The 22,814-nt window shown below is 40.5% G+C and overlaps 1 protein-coding gene across 3 annotated transcripts in view; it reads right to left on the reverse strand.

Moving 5' to 3' along the window:
* The window catches only part of robo3 (roundabout, axon guidance receptor, homolog 3 (Drosophila)), a 183,642-nt gene extending 167,562 nt beyond the window's left edge, over positions 1-16,080 (reverse strand). For 2 of the 3 annotated variants that reach the window (XM_032576310.1, XM_032576309.1), the window contains exon 1: positions 15,609-16,079. In XM_032576310.1, coding sequence (XP_032432201.1) covers positions 15,609-15,762 — 154 coding nt within the window. In that variant the 5' untranslated portion in view covers positions 15,763-16,079. Of the gene's footprint in view, positions 1-15,608 lie in introns of all 3 variants that reach the window. The other variant, XM_032576308.1, reaches the window with a different exon arrangement.
* Positions 16,081-22,814: the final 6,734 nt, after the last annotated feature.

A 22,814-nucleotide genomic window follows, 5' to 3' on the forward strand; every position in this document is an offset into this window, starting at 1 on the left:
TCCATGGGTGGAACTGTTTTCAGGGAGGCCAATCACACTTTCATTTACAGCATTTAAAGAAATCCCCAGTGATATAAATTATTACTCAATAGAAGTAAACATATCTTGACCTCAAAAACTTTAGTTCCAGACCGCTTGTTGAGTCAAAGCGGGAATCTTTTACACTCTGTTTGCAACATTCCCTGGAAGAATACACAACTTTGTTCTTCATAAAAGTGATTTATAGGCCAACAGGAGGTGACATCACAGCTCTGACTCAGATTACTGCAGTTTGCTTTTCCAACCTCGGTATTGATGTCCTTTGTCAGAAGGTGAACGCAACTTGCACCACAAGGTTAGGTGACATCATCAGGATGTGACATCACCCATCAGGACCTAAACATATACTGTACATCCAACACCAATGAGGTCAGATTAACATTAAACAGCTGCTGGACTAGACTGCCCGAGACATTTTTTTTTAATGTCCACCTTATTCCTATGACCCATGATGTTTTGCATGAATTACAACTGACATTCTTGCATGTAAGCAAATCGGAGAGCACAAAGAGCGGTTTAAAATAGTGCTGTCAATCAGTTAAAAAACATAATTACACTCTAATGCTGTGCCTAACTTTTATAGCACAATTGAGTAACTTGTTAGAACATGCTACATATATCAAATATGACCTAAAAGACATTTTACATTGTCATTTAATGCCTTGAAATTGGTCATCTGCAGCTTTAAAAGCTCCTGCTCTTTCTGAAGTGCCGCCTTCAGGAAGTCGTCACAACATCACTCCTCTATTAACCCTTTAATGATGTTTTTACCAGCACTGCGCTAAAAAGTAGCTCGTATAATGAGCTCAGTAGATGCGCAGTTACTAGTCTGGCTAGTCTGAAGGAGCAGAGCGGGGAAGTCGAGGGAGAGGGTTTCTCTGTAAGGTGGAAGCTCAAAAGATTGGAATTTGCAGCTCAGAGGAGGAGCTTCATCCTTCAGGATATATAAGTCCACCCAGGCGTTTTGCACAGCTGAATGGTTACGGTGGGAGATGAAAGGATTTCTCAACACTCCATATATGTTTTTCATGAGGGGATAACATTATAACATGCTGTAAAGTTAACTGTATATAAAACTGCCCCTTTAACTGTTGCTTAATCCATGAACAGTTTGGCCATTTAACATCACCAGCTGGTGTTTAAAGGAGTGTTTCATTCCCATTTGCAGAGCCAAACAGGTGAGAGATGGAGAAGTACTTGTTGGCATCAGAAACAGCATTTGCAAGCACTAAACGCAATACAACTTGCCTTATATAAAGCAGTGTTTATACATTGGGCTGCACAATTTTCAGGCTAGTAGCATTGTTAACTTGCGTCAAGAAGGTCTGGGGTTAATATTGCAACCTGGTCTCGTTTAGTACGGAGTTTGCGTGTCCTTGCATGGAAATGAGACCAGTCCTTTCAGAGGGAATACCCAGAATACATGAAATTTGAAACCAGAAGAAGAATGGTTGTTTCATTATTAAATGAATCTATAAATAGACTGTTGGCTCTAGATGAATACAGAAATGATATTCAGTATGCCAGAGAAATGACTCCTTCGTGCCACGATTTGTTCATTAATATTTGATGCATGATTTAAATTATAGCTCAGTGTGTCTGTCATGCTGCACACAGATTCATCAGCTCAGGCTGAAAAAGGTGAACATTCATGTAGGTGCATGGCGGTTCTCTATGACACTCAGCAATTAGTGCTTAATTACCAATTAATCAATATATTCAGCCTGGATATATGGTCACATGGAAATCCCTGCATATACAGACAGACAAGTAGAATTGTTCTGACTGCATAAAGCACTTAATTCCAGTCTTTGTCTCTCTCTTGTAATGTTGGATGCAGGGATTAATTTTAATTACCAACATTTAAGTGAAATGCAGAATATTCAAATTTTGACATTTATTAAAATGCTGCTAGAATGGGACGCAGTCACATTCAGTCATTTTAGTCTAAACGAAGCACCTAATTAGACAAAACGTATTCATATTCCTATCGTTCAGAATATAGCAGAACAAACCCATTCTTATGCAGGATGCTGGAGGAAGTTTACTACCCGCAGAGATTAAAATTAGCTTAGGGGTCAGAGGTCATTCATCTGCTGCCAAGACAGGAAGTCTGATGTTCAGTATGCAACAGGTGTTTCTTCTGTAACCGTTTTAATTCCCAGGCATGAGCTCCTCTTAATGACTTTATTATTAGGCTTTACTTTCATACAGACTAGCAGGGAGGCACATTATCATCAATATAATATCAATGAAACAATGAGCAATTTAATAGAAGAAAATGCCTAAAATGATGGGAAAAGGCTGCTGTTAGTGGTGAACTAAAGAAAAACCTTTTTTAATTATTATTTTTCTCAAAACTTAAACCCCAATATTTTACAATGAATCACAATATTTTGCAGCTGTTAAAAACAAATAGCTTTTTCGTTTTTGGAGGGGACTTGGTGGGACACTCGTCTTTAAATTAAGGTGGTAATTAAAGTTTTTTAATTGAATCCTAAACAAAAACTAGTAATGCATTAAAGTCAAAGTTCTGTCTACTCCTGGACATTTCTAAGAGTTTTATATTGGTGAGATAAATCATTTTAAGAAAAAGTATTGATCAAAAAACTCAAATTAAAACATCAGAAAGGAATTTATCTGTAATAATTTCAGAGCAGGTTTTGGAAATGGATATTTTGTCTTTATTTACTCTGGAGAACAGTAGTTGATTATACAATGCATGAAAACTAACAGGTTCTTCATTTTCTTTTTCATAAAAACAATAGAGACAACAAGTAACTTAACTATCAGGAGGACACTAGTGTTCTCATGGACCCATTGACTAAAAATTCAGTGTTATGGGAGTGACAGTCGAGGGGACAAATCATTACGACACAAAGCTGGAAAATCATTTAAATCTGTAAAAAATAATAATAATAAAATAAAAATTAGAGACCAGACCAGAGGAAACCTCTAAGGGTGAAAAGGCTAGGTGACAGACAGGGTACCTGATGAGAAGCCTCAATGTGTTGGAAACTATTTTACAGGATCAATAGTTAAAGGTGAAAGAAATGTCAAAGAAATTGCTTCTGAGTGTGAGAACTTTAGAGAGTGTCGAAGGTGAGAAGCCGGAAGGCAAAGAAAAGAAAGATGAAAGACAAACTATGAGGAAAACAACTGTTTTGAATTCTGCTGCCCATCCATGTCTGGTTTGATTTTTAGAGAAGGTCAGTAAATACACACGCACGCTGTGAAACGCACCATGTGAGGGCAGATAAAGGGAGCCACATCCATCTGATATTACATTGTGCATTAAAGCCACGTAACCGGTTCTGTCAAGAAGGGCAAACAGCAATCTCTCCTGTACAAAGCCAATGACCAAATTCTGTGATGTTCCCAAGTCTCACATGTGTCCAAAATTCATACTTTCATATTTAGGCCTCTAATGTTGACTTTGACACAATGTGCTTTTGTTACTATGACTGTTAGTTCAGTAATTGATTTCCTGTTGATAACAGGATGATTCTTGTGCTTTTTTCTGTACCTCAAGACAATGTCTTATACTTGCCTCATATGTGATAAGGATAAAAAAAGGATTTATTTTCACTTTCCAGTATCTATGGCACAACCTAAACCCTGGGCTGTTTAATACTTAACTATACATAAAGATGTAGATATTTATGTATTATTCATAAATATCTACAACATTACCACTACAACTCAGAGACACCATATACAGGCCTAATGTACATAAACACAATGGACCCAAATAAATGCTAGTCAAATCCAACATTAATGGCCTGACAATATTATTACTTGATCACACCTTACTCTATGCAGACACTCTGTCTGTTTAGATGGAGATTCACCCACCTCAGTAAAAAAAAGTAAATAAGAGGTAGAGGTTTGATCTTTCTATCCTGGAAGGTACGTTAATACTTAAATATGGAAAAATACAATATGAAAAGAGACAGGGATGGCACAGCGTTCCCAAGTTAGCTGATGAATTCACCCCAAAACACACATACAAGCACCTTAAATCCAAGACAAGCTGCGTCAGGATGTGTTGCATGTTCCAGAGCCACGACAGAACTCTCTATGTAATGTTTCTAAGCAACAAAGAAAGATAAGGTATCTGTTATTTTAGATTAAGTCACATCGTTTTAATTAAGAGCTGAAATTAATGTGAGAAGAATAGAAGGGGGCAGACACTGGAACGCAGCGAGAAGTGAAGGGTCTGGACTAGTGCTTCAGGCCATCAAGGGAAAGAGATATTTTCAGTCACTTCCAGAAGTGAATTAAGATTGACAGCTTGACTTTGCGTTCACAGACCTTATTACCATAAAGCTATTTATTAGGCTGATTTTCCAGCCTGGGAAAAGTAGACACAGCAGAAAGAAGTAGAGGGGGTCGGCTCCGTGGGGGAAGGCTGGTAGGAGGTTAAGGGCATGTCACCATGGAAACAAAGTGGGATATTGAGGAGTGATTTGGAATAGTGGACATCCTTTTACAGGTGGAGGATAGGTATCGTGCATTGGGCCAAAGGTCAGACAGGAGTATCACGTCTTGTGTATGCACTGTGGGGAATTATCACACTAAGATTGAGTTGAATGTGTCACCAAGGAAGGGTGTGATAGTTAACTAGGAAGTGATTCACTAATCTCTACAGTCCCCGTTTGCTGATGCTACACATATTTAGCATTCAGTTAGTGTGACTGTAACAGCTTAACAAACAACTACAACCCTAATCCATGTTAACCCCCTAGTGCACCAACACTTCCTGCTGCTCTTCATTAGCACTAATTAGGGTCTTACTGCTGCACATGGCAGGGGGCTGCTGATACCTTTCTCAGTGCTCAGCTAAAACATACAGGGCTCAATTCTAGGGAGTTCAATTGTCAAACTTGGGTTATACCAGCATTCACAAAACAGACTCTATGCTTCATCAAATAACATCCACCAACAACAAAGTTCAGTTTATTGAAACTAAATGTGTAAAATGTAAAGAGACCCCAAAGGTCAACTAATATATGAGAAAAAATATTGGTTGTGAGGCTTGGTGAAAAAGTTGATTATTTGTAAAAAGAAGCCTGAGGACTGGCAGCCAGTAGGGTAGAGATGTTTGGGTTGACGGGAAAAGGCACCTCAACCCCAAAATACTAACAAAATCATTTATTTTTGAGTCAAATTGGGAGAATGTGGCTCTAGTGCAAAGCATTTTGAGTGGTTGGTTTGACAAGAAAAGTGCTATATAAATTGAATCTACTCACTATAACTTAAAAAAAAATTACTTCACATCAGAGCCAGTGTTCTTATGATTATGATTACCTGAGCAGGGAAACAGATCATGGTATGCTATACAACCTTAACACAATCTGAATCTTTTCAGACGGATTCTATGAGTTGGTATTCAGAGGCATGCGTGACCAATTGTGTCACTGCACCGTTCCTTCCCATCCGACGGATTCACAGGATCATTTACAAACAGGATGTGATGTCAAATGGATGCGTTTCCCGCTAGCTTTTTTGGGATGGTTGCTGTGTTCTTGCCTACTTTTTTTGGGGGGGGGGAGAATACAGAGTAATACAAAAAGATGAAGTGAAAAATATAGATGAGGTGAAATGAAGTGACACCTCAAATCTTCTCACAGCTCACTTTACTCTGTTTCATGAACTCTATTTGAACAACAGGCAATGATGTGAGAGAGGAAAACGCAACGCATACAGATTTTCAATTTGTCATGATGCAACATCTGACTTTAGTTAAGTAATATTTGAGCTGTGATATGGATTTCATTTTAACATTCATTATCATTTCACGCCGAATCTTTGACTGAGGTACATAAATGTAACAAAAGCTACATGAAACGGAAAGGAAAGTGTTAAAGCACTCCGAACTAATCCCACTGAAGGGCATAAGATTTGCTGTGGGGCAGACGGAACGAACAAAAGATCCTTCGTCACACTCTATGAGCGCCGAAGCTGGGTCAGTTCTGCTGTTGTGAGGGTTAGGGGTGTTTGTAGACAGGTTAAAGGTCACGACTTTCCTGCCGACCCCTGAGTCATCAACACACTTAACCCCTTCATTGTGATCGACTTCTCATCCCGGAGCTCCCAGATGACTGACGATGCCATCGCTGTTAACACACTGCAGTGGAAGTTGTTGAGAGGAGGGGAGTGTGGGGATAATTGATGTACTCCTCCACTGGGGAAAATGACTTTTTGGCTCTTTTGCAATGCAAAATGAAGTAGGGCTGTATGATTCATTGATTTAATTGATTCAGGTATTAATAAGAGAGTTTGGAAAATCTTTTTCATTTCCGGAAGCAGAGGTAAGATGCATTTCTTATATTTAAAATTCTTCTCCAGATTTACCTTTGAATTCAACAACAAGATCAGGAATGTTGGAGGTTCAAATAGAATAGTCGGGGTTTGTTTACCTCCAACCCTTTTTCTACTGCTGGCTGGCATTGCTCCCTTTTCAGGAGAAGAATGGCTTATCTTGTAGGAGGAAATAGCACGATTTCACACACTGCTTTTTTTTTTGTCTGCCAGATCAGATGAATTCCTCCGGAGAACCTGGTATTGACCCCGGGAATCAGGGATTGATCCGATGCTGGTGGTACAACCAAGAAGGCTGATGTGCTGCAGTATGAGCTACAATACAATGAGCAACAACATCTTAGAGAAGTATTCACACCTTCTGATTTATTTTTTACACATCATCACACATTACAACCATAATCTCCCATACACAGCTGAAAACAGGATTCACAAATTGGCACATTGTTGTGAGTATTAGAGGTAAGGAGATAGGTTTGTCCCTTTTCTTTAAAAAATCCGATCAGTTTAAAGGAAGATGGATGGAGCTCAATTAACAATTATAATGGCAGAAAGCTGCAGGTAAAACTTGACACTGAGGTGGAGGTTCACCTTCCAGCAGGACAACATGCAGCCAAATCTACAGCAGAAGGGCTAAATCAAATCATACTAAAATGTTAGAATGGCCCAGTCAACGTCCAGATGTAAATCCAGTTAACAATTAGTGGAAAAATTTTAAAATTGTATAACTGGACTTATAGCTGAAATTGCAGCACAAGGTCATTCTACAAAGCAATGAAAGATTTTTTGATTTTTCTATAGAAAAGCATTTTAAAATCTATCGTTATCCTTTGTCTCATTTTCGTTTAATTCACAATGATCCTACATTGTCTTAAGTTTGAGTAAACTGAAGTGCTATGAATACTTTTGCAAGGCACTGTAATGCACTTTTTGACCTTCCAATTCTTATTTAGTATCTTGTGCTTAATTTTATGGGTTTCGGGAGGGGAGCGGTATTTCACCCGCAGGGCAACAGAGAGAGACTCTAAGCAGTCTCTGATTGACCTGTAATGTGTTTTTGGGTGGGGTTAGTACCTGCTTTTTGGAGTATTTAAAGAGGTGGCATTATTGAATTTGGACTTTTTTAACTTAATACCATATTATGATGTTATCAATCGGCAAAAACGTACCTGGGGTGTTTTGCATGTTGGAGAAATCCTTTAATCTCCCATGGCAACCATTTGGAGGCGGCTAACCGCTTCCTTTCAAGGATGCTGCCTGTTTCCTCAAAGCTCCTCCTCGGAGCTGCAGTCTTCAGCTGAGTTTCTGCCTCACAGAGAACCCCGCTCTCTCCCTCCCCCGCTCGGCTCCTCCAGACTAGCAGCAGCAGCAATAAGCAAACGCCTGGTGGAACTGTAGCTGAACTCATCATACGAACGACTTATCAGGCCAAAGCTAGTACAAACCGCTAAAAACAGCATAATGGAGGAGCATTGTTGTAATCACGTGCTAAAGGCAGAGTGTCAGAAAGATTAGGAGACAGAGGTCAATTTCAAGGTGTCAAATTGCAAATTTCTTTTAAGTTATGTTTGCTATATACAGCATTACAGTCATTGGAAATGTTATTCTCTGTTTTGCTACTTTGTGCAACAAATAGTGACTCTCTCTTTGTCTTAGCTTACTCTTTAAAAAAAATTATTCTAATGAATTTCTTCATTAGAAATGATTTGTTTGCAGTTAACTACTATTGAACATCTCAACTGTCTCTCAAGATTGAGGTCAGAACAGTCAGGGCTGCACCACTGTAGGATTGTGGCTGCATGCTGCCTCCATCAGAACTTACGAGATCATAATGATACTCTTACAAATTGAGCTTAATGCTGTTATTTTCTATCCTCAATGAAATGCCACAAACACACCTTCTGAATATGCAGCTGAGACTTTTCAGTGAGTCCGAGTGTAGAAAAATACGCCAAACATAGAGAAAAAAGGTGTCTTTAAGGAAATGACTCATTACTTTTCGTTATGCCAATTACAAATTTCTGCTGCGTAGTAGAGTGAAACTCAAACTCGCCCTCCTAATTTGCAACGCGATGAGAAGAATAACAATGACCAGATATGAAGAGTAATACAGCACAGCAGTGGTGAGTTTAGCTCTAGATGATGGGATGAAGAAAATGTTGGGTTTTTTTTCTGAATGGGATAAAAGAAAAGAAAATTGCAAATGGCACCCAGCCTGCTTCCATCTGAAACTGAGTGGTGCCATTCTCTGTATTGGAGAGGACATCATTTTCATTCATTCCTATAACTCAGTCAACCACAGGAGCCAAGCTGCATTATCATACTCATCACTGTGGCTTAAGGCAGCCTTCCTCCTAAAACACTCCAGGAAAAGAATTGAGCCACACTGACATTTGGAATTCCAATCATCTCCACAATTTCCTTGTCCTTTCTCTTTGTCTGCTAATCCGATGAACCTCATATCACATAATCTATTGACATCACCACGAAATCACCAGGTATAACCATAACTATTACCAACTTAGCTGCCTCAGTCATTATTAGGACATGCAGCATAGTCTCCTGTTTTATCCTTCTCTCGCTTTACTTTCTACATCTCCGTTCACCTTTCCTTCAGACGCTGCCTAATTTTCATTCCATGCTCAGCTATGTAAATATTTCTGCATATTATATCAAATCCAGCAGGGAAGCTCAGAATGCTCTGCTACAGTGCCTGTATGATCAGGTAAATCTGCTGGCGAATAAATGAACATTTTTAAATATCTTTGTAGATTTTCCATGTTGTAAGACAGAAGAAACACATAATTCAGGGTCTGCAGTTGCTTGTAAAAAGCTCCTGTCTGTAATAAAGATGAGGAGCTACTATCCCCATCACAATGCCTTAGTTATTAATGTTGTAGGAAGACATACTCCCTGTGATAATGCTCCGGCCACTACACTATGTACATTACTGTACATACAGTATTGTTTGGGAATCAAAAATATGTACCTAATGATGAACCAGAAATGTGGAAGTGCAATATTTTCTTCCTGATATCTTGGTTGAATTCTTGCGTTTTTAAAAGTGGTAAGATTAATAGTACTTTCCAGATGTAAAGGTATAGAGTACCTTGTTTAATTGCTTAGATCCTGTTATGCACTCATAAAGATTCAATCACCCTGCTGTTCAAAATTCCTGGAGCAGGTCCAACTAACACCAGCCTGACCCACTTTCCTTTTAATTTTTATTACTTTCCAATTAATTTAGTAAATCCGACCTCATCCGACCTCTTGGGTGTTTAGAACATTTAGCTTTCATTGACAACAAGATATTGACGTCATGGTCAGCAGTGCAGATTTTATTCTGTTCATCCCAGAACATAGTCGATATTACTCACAGAAGTGACAGGGCACAATGCTATTAGATCAGTTCCTCCAGGATTTCATGTTTGTTTGGAATTTTTTGCATTCAAAATCACTGAATTTTGTTCTTTTTGTTCTACAAATACAAATCAAGACGTTTATTCCAAGCGTTTCACAACATTATACGATTCCTACATGAGCAGCAAAAATCATGCTCATCAAATCTGATTTATAACCAGGTTGCAATAGTGATGTGGTTTGCAGAGACGGATCAGAGAGTGCACTGGCTGTTGGTGAGAAGTCTGACCCTGCTGTGAGTGATGGGTCTGCTAGGCTTCGTGCCATCTGAATGTGAGGTCCAAATCCCTCCACCTACTGTTCTCCCCCGGTTTGTCTGGCCCTCCACCACGAAAGCCTCCCTGGTCATCAGGCATTCTCTTTTTACCCATCCACAAAGCGTCAACACAAGCTCAGCAAGAAAGGTCACATTTAATGATCCCGGCATCGTGCTGGCGCTGGAAGCCGCTTTCACAGGAAGTGTGGAGTCCGCGGGGGGAAACGGTGTCTGTGGTCTGTGCCTCCCGCTGACTTTGAATTAACATGCAACTCTGTGCATTTGTGTATCTGCATCTCAGGTCCATGTGATGCGGGTGACCGAGAGAGACGGTGCCGGGGTAATGGCTGGGTATCTACAACGGCAGAGTTGAGCAGAGGAAGGTATTACGGGGGACAACTGCTGGTTCAATGGAGGTTGGCTCACACCATGAATAAAGATGCTTGTCCTCACAAATAGCTCCCCAGAAATCTATTAATAATGTATCTCTACCAGTCAGCCGTTCCAAGAAAATACAAGGGAACCACAACTACAGCGGGGAGTGATGCAAGCTATCTTTTCCGTTTCTTGAGCTGTTTGTTTTGTGCTCCCGCTCCTCTGCTGGAGCCGACTGCAGCCACGCAGCGCATGCACTAGCATCAGCATTAGCACCAAACATCCCTCAGTTTTACATTCACCCGAGGGTTTCCTGCACAAGGAAGCTTAACCTTATCCCGGTGGGCACCGAGCTGCTGGTCTTCCCTCAGTTTTGTTCTCCCAGAAAATATGTTTTCTCATAAAGTGAACAGGCTTGACGACGTGTAGCTCTGATTTGCACCGAAAAACAGCCTGCTGGCACTTTGGGTTTTGCACAAATAAAAGTCGGACGTGATCTACTTTTTGAGGGATTTGCATATGGAAATAGCATAATTGCCTTGAATATATGCATGCAAAGAGCTGCCAAGTCCCTGACAGTTCTAAAGAGAGAAGAGCAGAGGTGAATCTACTTGACCTCCACGAAAGGACAAATGGCCACATTAGTGCCTGGGAATTATTTTACATATACATGCAAACATATAATTACACAGCAGAGCAGCAGGCAGCGCCTTCCCCAGCCGCCCAGAAACCCCTGCTCATGTGGCGACTCTTGTTAACCACTGGTTTGTCACTAAACGATGTAGCTCAGCGTTCCCAGATGTCCCTGTTCCACGCAGCCGCAAAGATCGGCTGTAACTCACTTTTTCTTCCGTGGGTTCGTTGTGTTTTGCATATTGATTCACAAGCACAAATATCCTCCTCGGAGATTTCTTTCTGACGCCTGCTCCTTGGAGAACACCTGTCTGAACACCTTTTCTCCTTTTCCTTATTGATTCTGAATGCAAAAGATTGTTTGTTAACCCTTGTGTTGTCTTGCGGGTCAAAAGTGACCCACTAGCATGTTTAGCCTTAGAAATAATACCGTAAACAATCTTTTTCCAACTTGAAATTTTATGACTTTTCCTAAATTGACCCCATCATTAGAAAAAGTGATACTTTGTTTATGTTTCCATGTGGGCTGTACACCACTAGGGTACAAGGATTGCCTTATGTGTCATTTCTGACCCGTGAATTATAAAACCATTTAAACAGCAGAAAAAAGTTCAAAGGTCACACAGACACCGTCTCTAATATATACACACACACCTACACACCCAAAGGTCACACACAAACTTTCTCTAATACATACACACACCTACACGCCCACACACACACATCAAATAAACTGGATTGATGTATGAATTGAACTAGTATTCGTCCTGCAACTGACCCCTCACATCACACAAGTTTCCAAACAAAACAAAAAGCTATCCCAGACATAATAAAAACAAATTCAGTATAGAGGTGCCATAAATCAAAGTACCATTAGTTGATTCCTTGCTGAAGCTGTGAGTAGATGTTTCACTGTCCAACAGGTCATAGGTTGCACGTTCACCCCTACTGTCCGACACAAGCTGTTGAACATCTTATTTAATTTGGCACGATGTTAAACGTAAGATTTTGAACATCATCTTGAACATCAGCTAAATAAACTGAACTGAATTTTAAAGCAACTTCATGGTAACAACATGGTTTAGAGTGACCACAGGTTCAAACATAGTCTACATTTGTTTAGACTATTAGCAAGTTCTTTGCTATTCAAATTTAAACAAAACAAAATTGTGTGTTAATTTGTGAGGATGTTTTTTTATTTTTTAGATTTGGATCAATATTTGTGTAGAGAGCATCAACAGCAAACTTAAATAAACCCGTTTCATTTCAAACTATTTCTGAAATGTGCTCAGCTAAATAAATACGATTTAACTAGTTATAAAGGTATTTTAGCTCAATTGTTTTTTTCTTTGTACTTAAAAGAAAACTAAATCAGTATTAGTTCAAGCATAATGCCTAAAACTTTAAAATAGAGCAAAATTAGTCTAATCTAGGAAATTTGTCTGGAGCATTAGGACTGTGGCTCAACTAAGAAGACCTGGATGGAAACTTCAACTCTTGCTCCAACACAGAAATGAGTTAATATATTAACTTATAATAGACATATAGACACATCAGCCGTGCTGTTTACTGCACTACACATGGTTGACAGCTAACTGTAACCAGGTTGCTGTGTATTGCAGACTTCTGCCCAGGTCCCTCTTGAAAATGAGATCCAGATCTCAATGGGGTTTACCTGGTTAAACAAAGGAAATAAAATAAAATTAAAAAAACTGGACCGGAAACTTCACTTTGACTCTTTAGATATTAAGGTTAGCCTGGTTACCAATTTCAAGAAATTAATCATGTCAAAATGTAAACATTATATTAGGAAAAATATAATACTTGAGAACATTCTATAATTTTAAAACTTAATATTTATTCATCTTTCAACACTTATTTTATAGTGCAGGTATAAAACGTGGCTGAATACATGACTGTAATAAGAAAATGAAAAAGTGCTTATCTGTAATTTGTATAAATGCAGTTCTTTAAATGGGAAACTCTTCAGTGTCACCACTTCAGCACCACTAAAAAGAAATTGAAGGCTATTTAGCGGTTGTCAGATCTCATCAGGAATATTCCTGTTTAGTGGTTGTAGGAGAAAAAAAAAACACAGAGACCATGCAGTAAGGAAGAGTGTTAAAAGAAGTGATAGATAGAAGAGCCAGACCCAGCAGACTGCTGTAGTGTTGTGATTCCATGTTTGAGTGCATTGTCCATTATTTCCCAAATTGGTTATTGGGCCTCATTGATTTTCTCATCGAGCCTCCCTCTGAGCTGCAGGTCAACCGACTCAAGCTGTCCGCCGACTGTCCTGCTATCGAGCTCTTTGCTTGAATACCCACGGTTTGACCACCGGCCGCCAGAGCCCCTCCTCCCTCAGATGAATCAGCACATAATGGGCAGGGAGATATATCTCAATTATGGTTTGTTATTATTCTTTTAAACACCCATATGGAGAATCAAGACAAAGATATGAAATAACAAAAACAGCTGCTATATCGATATTTTTGTATTTTGTTTGCAGAAATTTTGATTTAAATGTTTGCTCATCAATCTGGGTGTTTTCATGTGGCCAGTCTGCGTCCCTTCTTGTAATAGAAAAGCCTTTTATTCTTCATCTCACTGATTAGCAGAACTACTTCTCCTGCCTCACTCCTCATTTCAACTGCTTGGATTTATTGATGCCATCACTAGAGGAGGACTCTGCCTCTCTGAGCTCTGAGCAATATGAGCCGGGATCCACACGGAGCACGGCTGTCTATCAGCCTGCCAGTCGGAGCTGATCTGCCTCAGATAGATTTCCCTCAATGGATTCATTGTCCCTCATCGTCTCTCGCGCGTTCTTTCTCTATAGATCTAAGGGAACCAGCCCCATGCTCAATCTGCACTCCATTAGAGCATGAGGATGGAAAGAACAAAAAATAAAAAAAGGTGTGAGGGCGTTACAAGAGAAGAGGGTAGCTGGGGCATCTGTCAAAGGGCAAACGTTACTCCAATCTGTAACAAAACACAGCCACAAAAGTGGCGCGCAAAAAGCAATGCTACTGGTTTGCTCTTCACTATCAGTTAAAGGACACAAACTGGGAACCAGCAGGGAGTTTCTAAAACCAACCCACAGGAAAAAAAGGCTGAATGAAATTGTTACCTTTACGGCAAGTAGTATGTCCAATACATATTACACTCACCTGGCAATGGTGTGTGGGGGTGAGTGTGTGTGTGTTCTTGTATTTGAAACATTGTAAGGACCATTTGTCTATCACATACCACGTTGTGGGGACCAACTGCTCCTTGGGGACCAAAGCCTGTTCCCTGCAAGGGGTTATGTTTAGGACCAAGGTGTGAATAGACTTTTGGGCTAGGTATGTACCTAGTTAGGTGTATGGTTAGGTGTAGAGTAAGGGTGAGAGCTAGAATATAGAAATGAATGGAAGTCAGGGCAAAGTCCCTGCAAAGATGGAGAAACACATATGTGTGGGTGTGTGTGTGCGCTTCATTGGTATTCATTGACATGGAATCTAAGCCAGTGTGCTCATTACAGCTGGCCTATCAAGGTGATCTGTTGACTTAACTCAACCCTTCGTACAAATGTGAATGGTAAATAGCCATGTACAATTCATGCGTTATCAATTCCAGAGGACTCCAAAGCGATTCACACTTCATTCAGTCATTCACACAGAGGTGGCAATATGGATGACCGTCATAGTGTGACACACTGCCATGCCCTCTGACCACCACCAGTGTGTACTGCTCAAGACAGCAGAGGCAGATGGAGAGGAGATCAATCCAGCAACTCGCCGATTGCAGGATGAACTCCTACCACCATTGTCCCAAAGCATATCTGCAGTAAAAATAGTACAGTAAGCACACAGCATGGATATACCACATGAGGTCATTAGCCCTCCAAGGTATGCACACCTTGATACCAATAAAAAAAACAGGCACTTGGGAGTTCCACCTGAACAAGAATCCACTGAGCCACTGAGACTGAGGGAAGGAAAAGCCCAGTGGCAAAACTTAAGGAGAAGTGACAGCTTCAGGCCTGCGGAGCTGACAGCGGACAGCTTCATTTAGCAGAGCAAACAGGCTGCCGTTCATGCTTCTGCAGTCTACACTTTGTTACTAGGTACGGCAATCTCCCCATCACGTTTCACTCGCAGCCCAGATCTCTTGAGGCTGGCATTTGTTTCCTCTGCTAACAGAAATTTTCAACAGGACAAAGAGGTAAGAGAAGTAAAAGACATGGAGTGGAGCTTTGTCAAATGTCAAATTTCTCAGTGAGAATGCCACCAGCCCAGTGAACAGGAATCAGGAAGGAAATGTTGAAGTTTATTCTCATTATCAATGTGAAGTGAAGAGACATAATTATTACTGATACTCTGTGGGCATATTGATATTGAATTCTGTAACAAAATCCAGTTATATCCATTCACCTCATGTGAATAATCTCTCATTAACTTTTTTTCTCTTGACAGAATCTCCAGCACAGTTCCCCAGTCTAAACACGACAAGGTTTGCTTTAAACAAGCGCTGCTGTCACAGCAGGTGAAGATGTGAAAACAAATCTGAATGGACTCACCGTTGGAGCCTGTCAAGTTTCCCCAGTCAAGCAGCGAGCTGTTAAAGGAAGCCAGAGACTCGTTGAAGAACACGTCGGTGCCGTTGGATGGGCTACGGATGGTGTCGGTGAACAAATTCATCTGCAGCAGGGTCTTGATCAGGTAGCGCAGCATCGTGCCCCCCAGAGGGACCCGCAACCCCCTCTTGCTGCGCTGCTCCCTCTCAGTTTGTCCTGAAAGTGAATGTCTCTCCAGCTGACTCTGCTCTCCCAGCTCTCTGCTAAGATGTTTCCATGCGTTGGAGAAGATACAACAGAAAAGTGTAAAAGTGTGTCAAAAGAGAGAAATCAAGTTGGTCGTAATTAGTTGTCAGTCGGAAGTGAGGGAATGGGTGGTCCAGCTGGGGGTCCCTCTGAGCCTCGGATCAGGGCTGTCCTCTTTGTTTCTATTGTTCTGCTATAAAATAACTTCACATGCTGTCTGCCGTCACACTGAACAACAGCCTCTTGCCGCTGTAAAAGAATCCAGTGATGTGATGATGACCCCTTCGGATTGTTCTCCACTCCACAACCCCTCCCTCTAGCTCCTCCTGTGTCCCTCCCTCTCTCCCTCTCTCCTTCCTCTCCTCCCTCTCTCTGCGATGGGTTCCCCGGGGGGACGTATAGGACTGGAGGGGGGTCCAGAGGGGAGATAGAGAGCAGGTGTTGTTGGCAATAAATGTTTAATTATTAGATTCATAATCATCCCAGGAGGCTGTGAATCAGGGTGGCTGAGTAAAGGGGCTTGAAAAGGCTTACAGTCACTGTCTCAGCCATAAACGATGTGAATTCAAAAATGTCATCCGACACGCAGAAGTGCTCACTTACACGATGTTTCAAGGGAAAGCAAATATGGGACAAGCCAGACTCCTGCTGTGTGCGTCGAATCTATCATATTTCCCAAAACAAATGCACCGCCTGACAGGAGCTAAACATGGATCCAAGTTCTACTGAATAAATTTGACGCAATCAGCTGGGTTTCCTCAGTGATAAAACTTTTTACCAGGTGATGTAAAAAACAAACTTCACTGCAATAACCCAATTGAAATTAACTCTGAAAGAAGTCTTATGACTAGATTGAATTGGTATATAATTCAGTATATTTATTGGATGTCTTTCTTTCTTTCATGCTTGTTGTTGTGAATATAAACAAACTTTGCAATTTTTTACTCAGTCCAAAAAGGAAGCTGCTATGTTAGAAGTCTAAAATAATCTATTCAAAGTATGTTCTTTTAGAAAGTCTATCTGAAATACTAAATGGTGAGCCAATGATTATCAGATTCTAAATATGATGTCAGGTTACAAAGTGACAAAAGCAAACATTAAATGAAAGCAATCCATATGCTTTCATGGTGACTTTCCATATTTTGTCACATTGTAACTATAAGCTTAAGCTTATTTTGCAGAAATGTATTTAATACTCCAGCAAGATGTAACACATTACTATGAAGTGGAAGAAAAGTAATACATTTGATGTAAGATTTCTACATTTCTGAGTGCATAATGTAATCTCAATATAAAGCCAGCTCTTCTACGTAGGCGTCAGAGGTTTGATAGAGAACAAACAGCATCATGAAGACCAAGAAATACAGCAGACCAGTTAGGCAGAAAGTTGTGAAGAAGAAGTAGAATATCCCAAGCTTGTCCTAGTTCTCTAGGATGTACGCAATATGCCAAGCTTTTAACATCTCACAGATTGTTCCAACTCACCATCTGAACATGGAGAGAGGATGACAGAATCACAAAGGTACCAAGATGTCACCCTAAACATAAACTGACAGACTTTCCATCACATAAGCAGCCAAGAGATCCATGGTACCTCAGGTGGAGCTGCAGATATTCGCAGCATAAGGGCGCATTAACACCAGTCATCTTTAGTCCACTTCAATCAAACTGTAGTGCGTTTGGTCTCAAAAGGCTGGTTTGTTTGGGGAGTGTGATTGTGCAACTCTAATGTGGACCAGAAGAGGTCTGCCTAAAAACTTAGGTCTCTGTTCGGGTGAAGCGACATTCAATTGAAACTTGAAAACTGATGCCAACAGACACTCTTCATCTTGTCTGACTAAGCTTGAAGTCAGTAGATGTGCAAACCTGGTAGAGTACACCAGGCGGTTCTATAACGTACTGCCTCAGGGGAGCTGAATGCACATACATGCAGATCACACATATCAGATTTTTACTGATTTAAAATTATTTAAATGTTTTTCATGTTTTTTCTTCACTTTTCAGTTATTCTCTCTGCCTTGTTTTAGTCTGCCATATAGAATCCCACCAAAATACAAATTGTGGGGAAGTTTAAATGACGTGAACATTTGCCAGCACTAGTATTTTCACATACTGTGAATTTTCTATAAGACTGGCTCAATCTTTTTTTTTTTTTGTCTTAGTTCAGTTTTGAAATGAAAAACTGAGAGCATACATCACATTAAAAAACCTCCTGCAGTGAAATATACCTCAGCGTTTTTGGCAGTCTTGTAGTAAACAGATTGCATGCCTCCATCATGTGCCTTCAATCATGCTCAAGCTCATAAAGCCTTAATGCATTGCCCACATATCATCATTGACATGCACGTATGAACATGGAAGTACGGTCGCATGTGGCACTGGGACGTCCCGCTGACAGCTTCAGTGTGACTCCTATTAACCATACCCGTCCCCCATCAGGGCCTTGCCCTCCTGCTCAATCACTGTGTCAATGGGAGTTTCCCCGACGACAAAGCTGCCGTGACGACCCCTGTCCCGTAGCCTCTTTCTGGAATTTTTTCTTGTCCCCTTCTCATTTTGGGGGGTTTTCCATTCATGGGGTATCCGTGCCAGCTACACAAACACATATGGCGTTAATGGGGAAACAACATGGGAATGACATGGAGGAGGGTGTGCCGAACCGGAGATCGATAGCCCCTGACAAGTTGGATTGTGATCATATTTTGGTGAGAGTGAAGTCATCTGGCCAGTGGGTTTGCGTTGTCACATAAACATGTTTTGATGTATTCAAAAATTCTAAAATCTGCTAAAGTTGGATCTGTCAGTTAGCTCCGCCAGGCCTTCCAGAAACAAAACAAAGAAGGTAAAGAACATTCTGGATGTAATGACAATTATTCAGCCAACGCAAAATCTTCATCTTCCGATCAGGTTCAGGAAACAAAAGCTTTGGAATTACCTGTTCCACTTTTTCCCAGTAGACAGATCAACACTGCTGCAGAATTAAGTCATTTTCACTTTGGCCTGTGATAAAAGGGCAACTTGACCCAAATGTGCATATGAGGATTGTACTTCATGAACTGAATTTAACTGAAATTAAATGAACTTACTGTAAGAGAACTAAACTGGACAGTCGAATTTTGATTCAACTGAGATTAATTGAATCAAAATTTAATTAAACTGAACTGAAATCATTTCGGTTTATTTGAATAAAGTACTTTATTCAAATAAAGTACTTTATTTGAATAAAGTAGGGGGCTGTTTCTTCACAGCCCCTTTGTTTTTTTCTGTATTTGGGAAATAATAGAAATAGAAAGGCTTGTAGACCTAATTCAACATACACAACCAAGAATTTTACACTTTCTCTGTAAGGGTACAATGTTTCTGGAAAAACAAAAGTGAAAAAAATTAAGAAAAAGTTTGTGAAATACTACTTCTTTTAACAAGCAGCAAGGGCTGTATTCGATTCCAAAGGCTAAATTTGGTTCATGCAGTGACCTTTTGCTTTATTAAGAGGACATCTGTTAGAAGCGTGAAACCAAATTTAATGCAAATCCATCACACAAAATGACGAGTGGTGGCACACTCAGTGTTCTGTTTTACATCTGCATGTGAATGCTGAGATGGATGCAGATGGGTCATTAATGTCATGTTAATGTCTTCCTGTTGTAGCGCTATGCCTATGGCAAACCTTAAAAAATTCCATCATACCATGAAATGCACAAACGCAAATGTGTCAGCGTTGCTTATTAATAGTTGTTTATAATGAGTTTGAGTCCTTTGACGCAACAGAGTAAGTCCACAGTTTAGATGCTGTTCATTGACAGAGTCCCAATTTAGTGACATCCTGCAAGATCTCAGCAAGTTCTGGTAAAATCCTCATTGTTAGTTGGAGTGCCTCAAGATCCTCAGCATTGCATTGTGCATTTGCTAATCACACTGATTTTTACTGACATGTTTATGAAAGACAACTCACAGTTAAACAAACAGGAATAAAGACTGGCTGCTAATATGGCAGCCACTACTAGGATGCAGAGAGACCTGATGATACAAGAGTCTCACTCAGTGGCGCAAAAAGTGGGTATGCAGTGTATGCAACGCATAGGGGGCGCTGCACTAGAGGGGGCGCAAAAACGATGTGGGGAATTTTTTTTCTAGTCAGCATTTTATGTACTTAACAGCTGTTAGTGTATGAAATAATCAATAACAGAGGAACAGCCCTGATTAGGCGCCCCCCTCCTGCCAGCCGCTCTCCCCTCCCATACAGGTAGCTTGGGCAGCGGCCCTTCGAGGACGCGCTGAGGCGTGTTTTTTTTTCTTTTAAATTTGTAGTAATGCCTCGACAACAGGGAGCTAAAGATGGGGCGGCAGATAAAACTCCGGGGCACAAAACAGAAAACGGAAGAGGGGGAAGGATAAAGATGTTGGAAAGATGAACAAAAGCTTTTCAAAGTGGTTGAAAGACAGAAGGTAAGTAATGTCAGTGTATCAACAAGAGAGTTGTAAATATTCAGGTTACCTTAAGCTAGCCTAAAATGACAGGTAGTTGTTGTTGTCTCCGCCCCGTATTGAACCAATACGGGACGCGATTTATTCCGTATTGCTATAATGTCTGATAGACACACCTATCACACACATCTCAACAATAAGTGTAATAATAATGACCAAAACAAAACACGGGAAATATTAAGGTCAGCTAAATTGTCTTTGCGGGACCTAAATGGGACCCCCCCTATTGTCGGCGATATTCAGTGGTGCAGAGTGGGTTGTTTGATATCGGAGAGAATGGGTCAGGAGAGGAACACCGCAGAACCTAAAGAACCAGACATCAGTCTCTTCATCCCTCAATCAAAAAATAATATAAATGGTAATTTAAAGAACAGATCATACAAATAGATTAATAAATAAATCAATAAATTGAAATTTTTGTTTCATTCTTTTTTAATTGCCCTGTAGGCAGCAATTTATTCACATATATGTACATTTATTATTATTGATACTTTAATTAAAGATCAGTTGTACAAGTTTATGTCGTGGGGAGGAAGAGAGGGAGACGCCGATATCATGTTTGCATGCACCTCAGAAAGTACGTAGTTGCGCTCCCAATCTCACTTCAGTCACTGGAGAATAGAAGACTGATCTGTAAATGCAAGCTCATGATTAATAAACTAATGCTCTCCAATTCTTTAATCATTCAGACACTGAGTCGCTCACGCATGCAGAAAAGGAGATTTAGACAAAAGACTGCCAGTTATGACAAAAGACTTCAAACAACAAGGACGTTTGCTCTTGTTCAGCCACAGGTGATGATGCCTCCTGGCTACGATGGTAATATTGCTAACACTTTAGCTGAGCTCCTACAAACAGTGATTATGTTTTTGCGGATGAGATTTAAAGCTCTTTGGAGGCATATGGTGTTGTGGATTCTTTCCTTACAAAGAACCATTAAAAACACTCGTTTGCTTTTATATTTTTGAGAAGCCATATTGGGGTAACTCATTTTATGTTGGATGACTGAATTCAGAGCGGAGTCCTTGTTTTTAGGTGATGATGCAAACTATTTGTTGATCTGGGCTTGGTTCAGATATTTTTAGTACACTGTATTTAAAATTTTTTGTCATTATACAATTGCATCCAGATGCTGCTGAGTTGTCTATGTCTTAAGCTACGTTCCATTTACATTTGAAGTAGGATTTTGTTGGTGGGTTTTATGTCTCACTCAAGGTAGCAGTGTTCCAGTTAAGAAGTTGGGATTACAGCATCTTTGATGGGACTAAACTCCTTTAGTCCTTTGGGACTAAACTCCTACTAAACAACTTACAAAAATAGTATAGATTTTTGTAGGGTTAGGGTTTGGGACTATGCAAATATGCAAAGACAGAACAAAACGTACCTTTTGACATTGACAACAGACAACTTTGACCACAATGGACGGTAAACATAACAGAGCTGTACTAAAAGTATTAAGCCTCAGTTCACTGAAACTGGAGGATGGTTGTTTGTTCCCTCAACACTTCACCATTTGAACTTTTTTCATGGGATGTAAATTAAGATACAGTTAAGAGTAGTGAATAATGATGTAACCCAGAAAAGTCTTTGAGCATTATACATTCATAATAATTTTACATAACTCTTATAGATGTTTATCCTCACTCGTAGTTTCCTGTCATATTTGCTGTTTCTATTATCTCTCTGTGTGTGAGATGAAGTTGGGTCATTATCTGACATATCCTGAGCAGTGATGCATAATTGCTGCCATCACTTGCAGTCAGAGAGACATCAGAAAGGTAGCAATGTGTCACCACTCCCCACGCTACCAAGGCTGAACATCTGTGCCCAGGTCTGGCGTTGTGCCCTTTGGGGTCATCTGCTGCAGTTTGTCCCCTTTGAGAAACTCTGAGCTCAGGCAGAGACAGCTGGATGCCTCCCAAGCCCCTCTCTCCCCACTGGATCCTGAAAGGTAGGCAGGGAACCAGATCCCAAGTCCCAGCCGGCTGCAGGTGTGCAATGGCCCCGCCCCCTTATTCACAACTGACATCTGAAAGGGTGTAATAGCAGATTCTTTGTTGGCAGCAAAGTGCTGCTGACCCAGACTGGCGGAGTCCATCATTAGAGCTGGGAGCACACAGCTGCCCATGTGCCAAAGTGCCATAATTGGTGTCTCTGTACCATACATTTAGCTGGTTGGCCATAAGGAGAGGCCCCCAGAGTGAAATGGCCATCATTTCCCTGTAGGGAGCTGTGTCCAATCATGTCTCTCTAAAGCAGGCTGTCCAGGAGCCCTGCTGATTATTTCCTTATTTCCTCCAATTGCCTCATAACTTCAAAGTCAACTTCAAAGCATTTGGACTGCCTGCAAGGTATCAGCCACAATAGCTTATACCCAGACAAGCCTTTAACACCAAGTGAAATCTTTTTGTCTCCATCTGAACCTGGTTCAGCTCATCAACAGTCAGATAGCAGACTGCATAACTGGGACTGACAGAA

Source organism: Xiphophorus hellerii, chromosome 11 (genome assembly GCF_003331165.1).
Source record: "Xiphophorus hellerii strain 12219 chromosome 11, Xiphophorus_hellerii-4.1, whole genome shotgun sequence".
In the NCBI taxonomy this organism is placed as follows: Eukaryota; Metazoa; Chordata; class Actinopteri; order Cyprinodontiformes; family Poeciliidae; genus Xiphophorus; species Xiphophorus hellerii.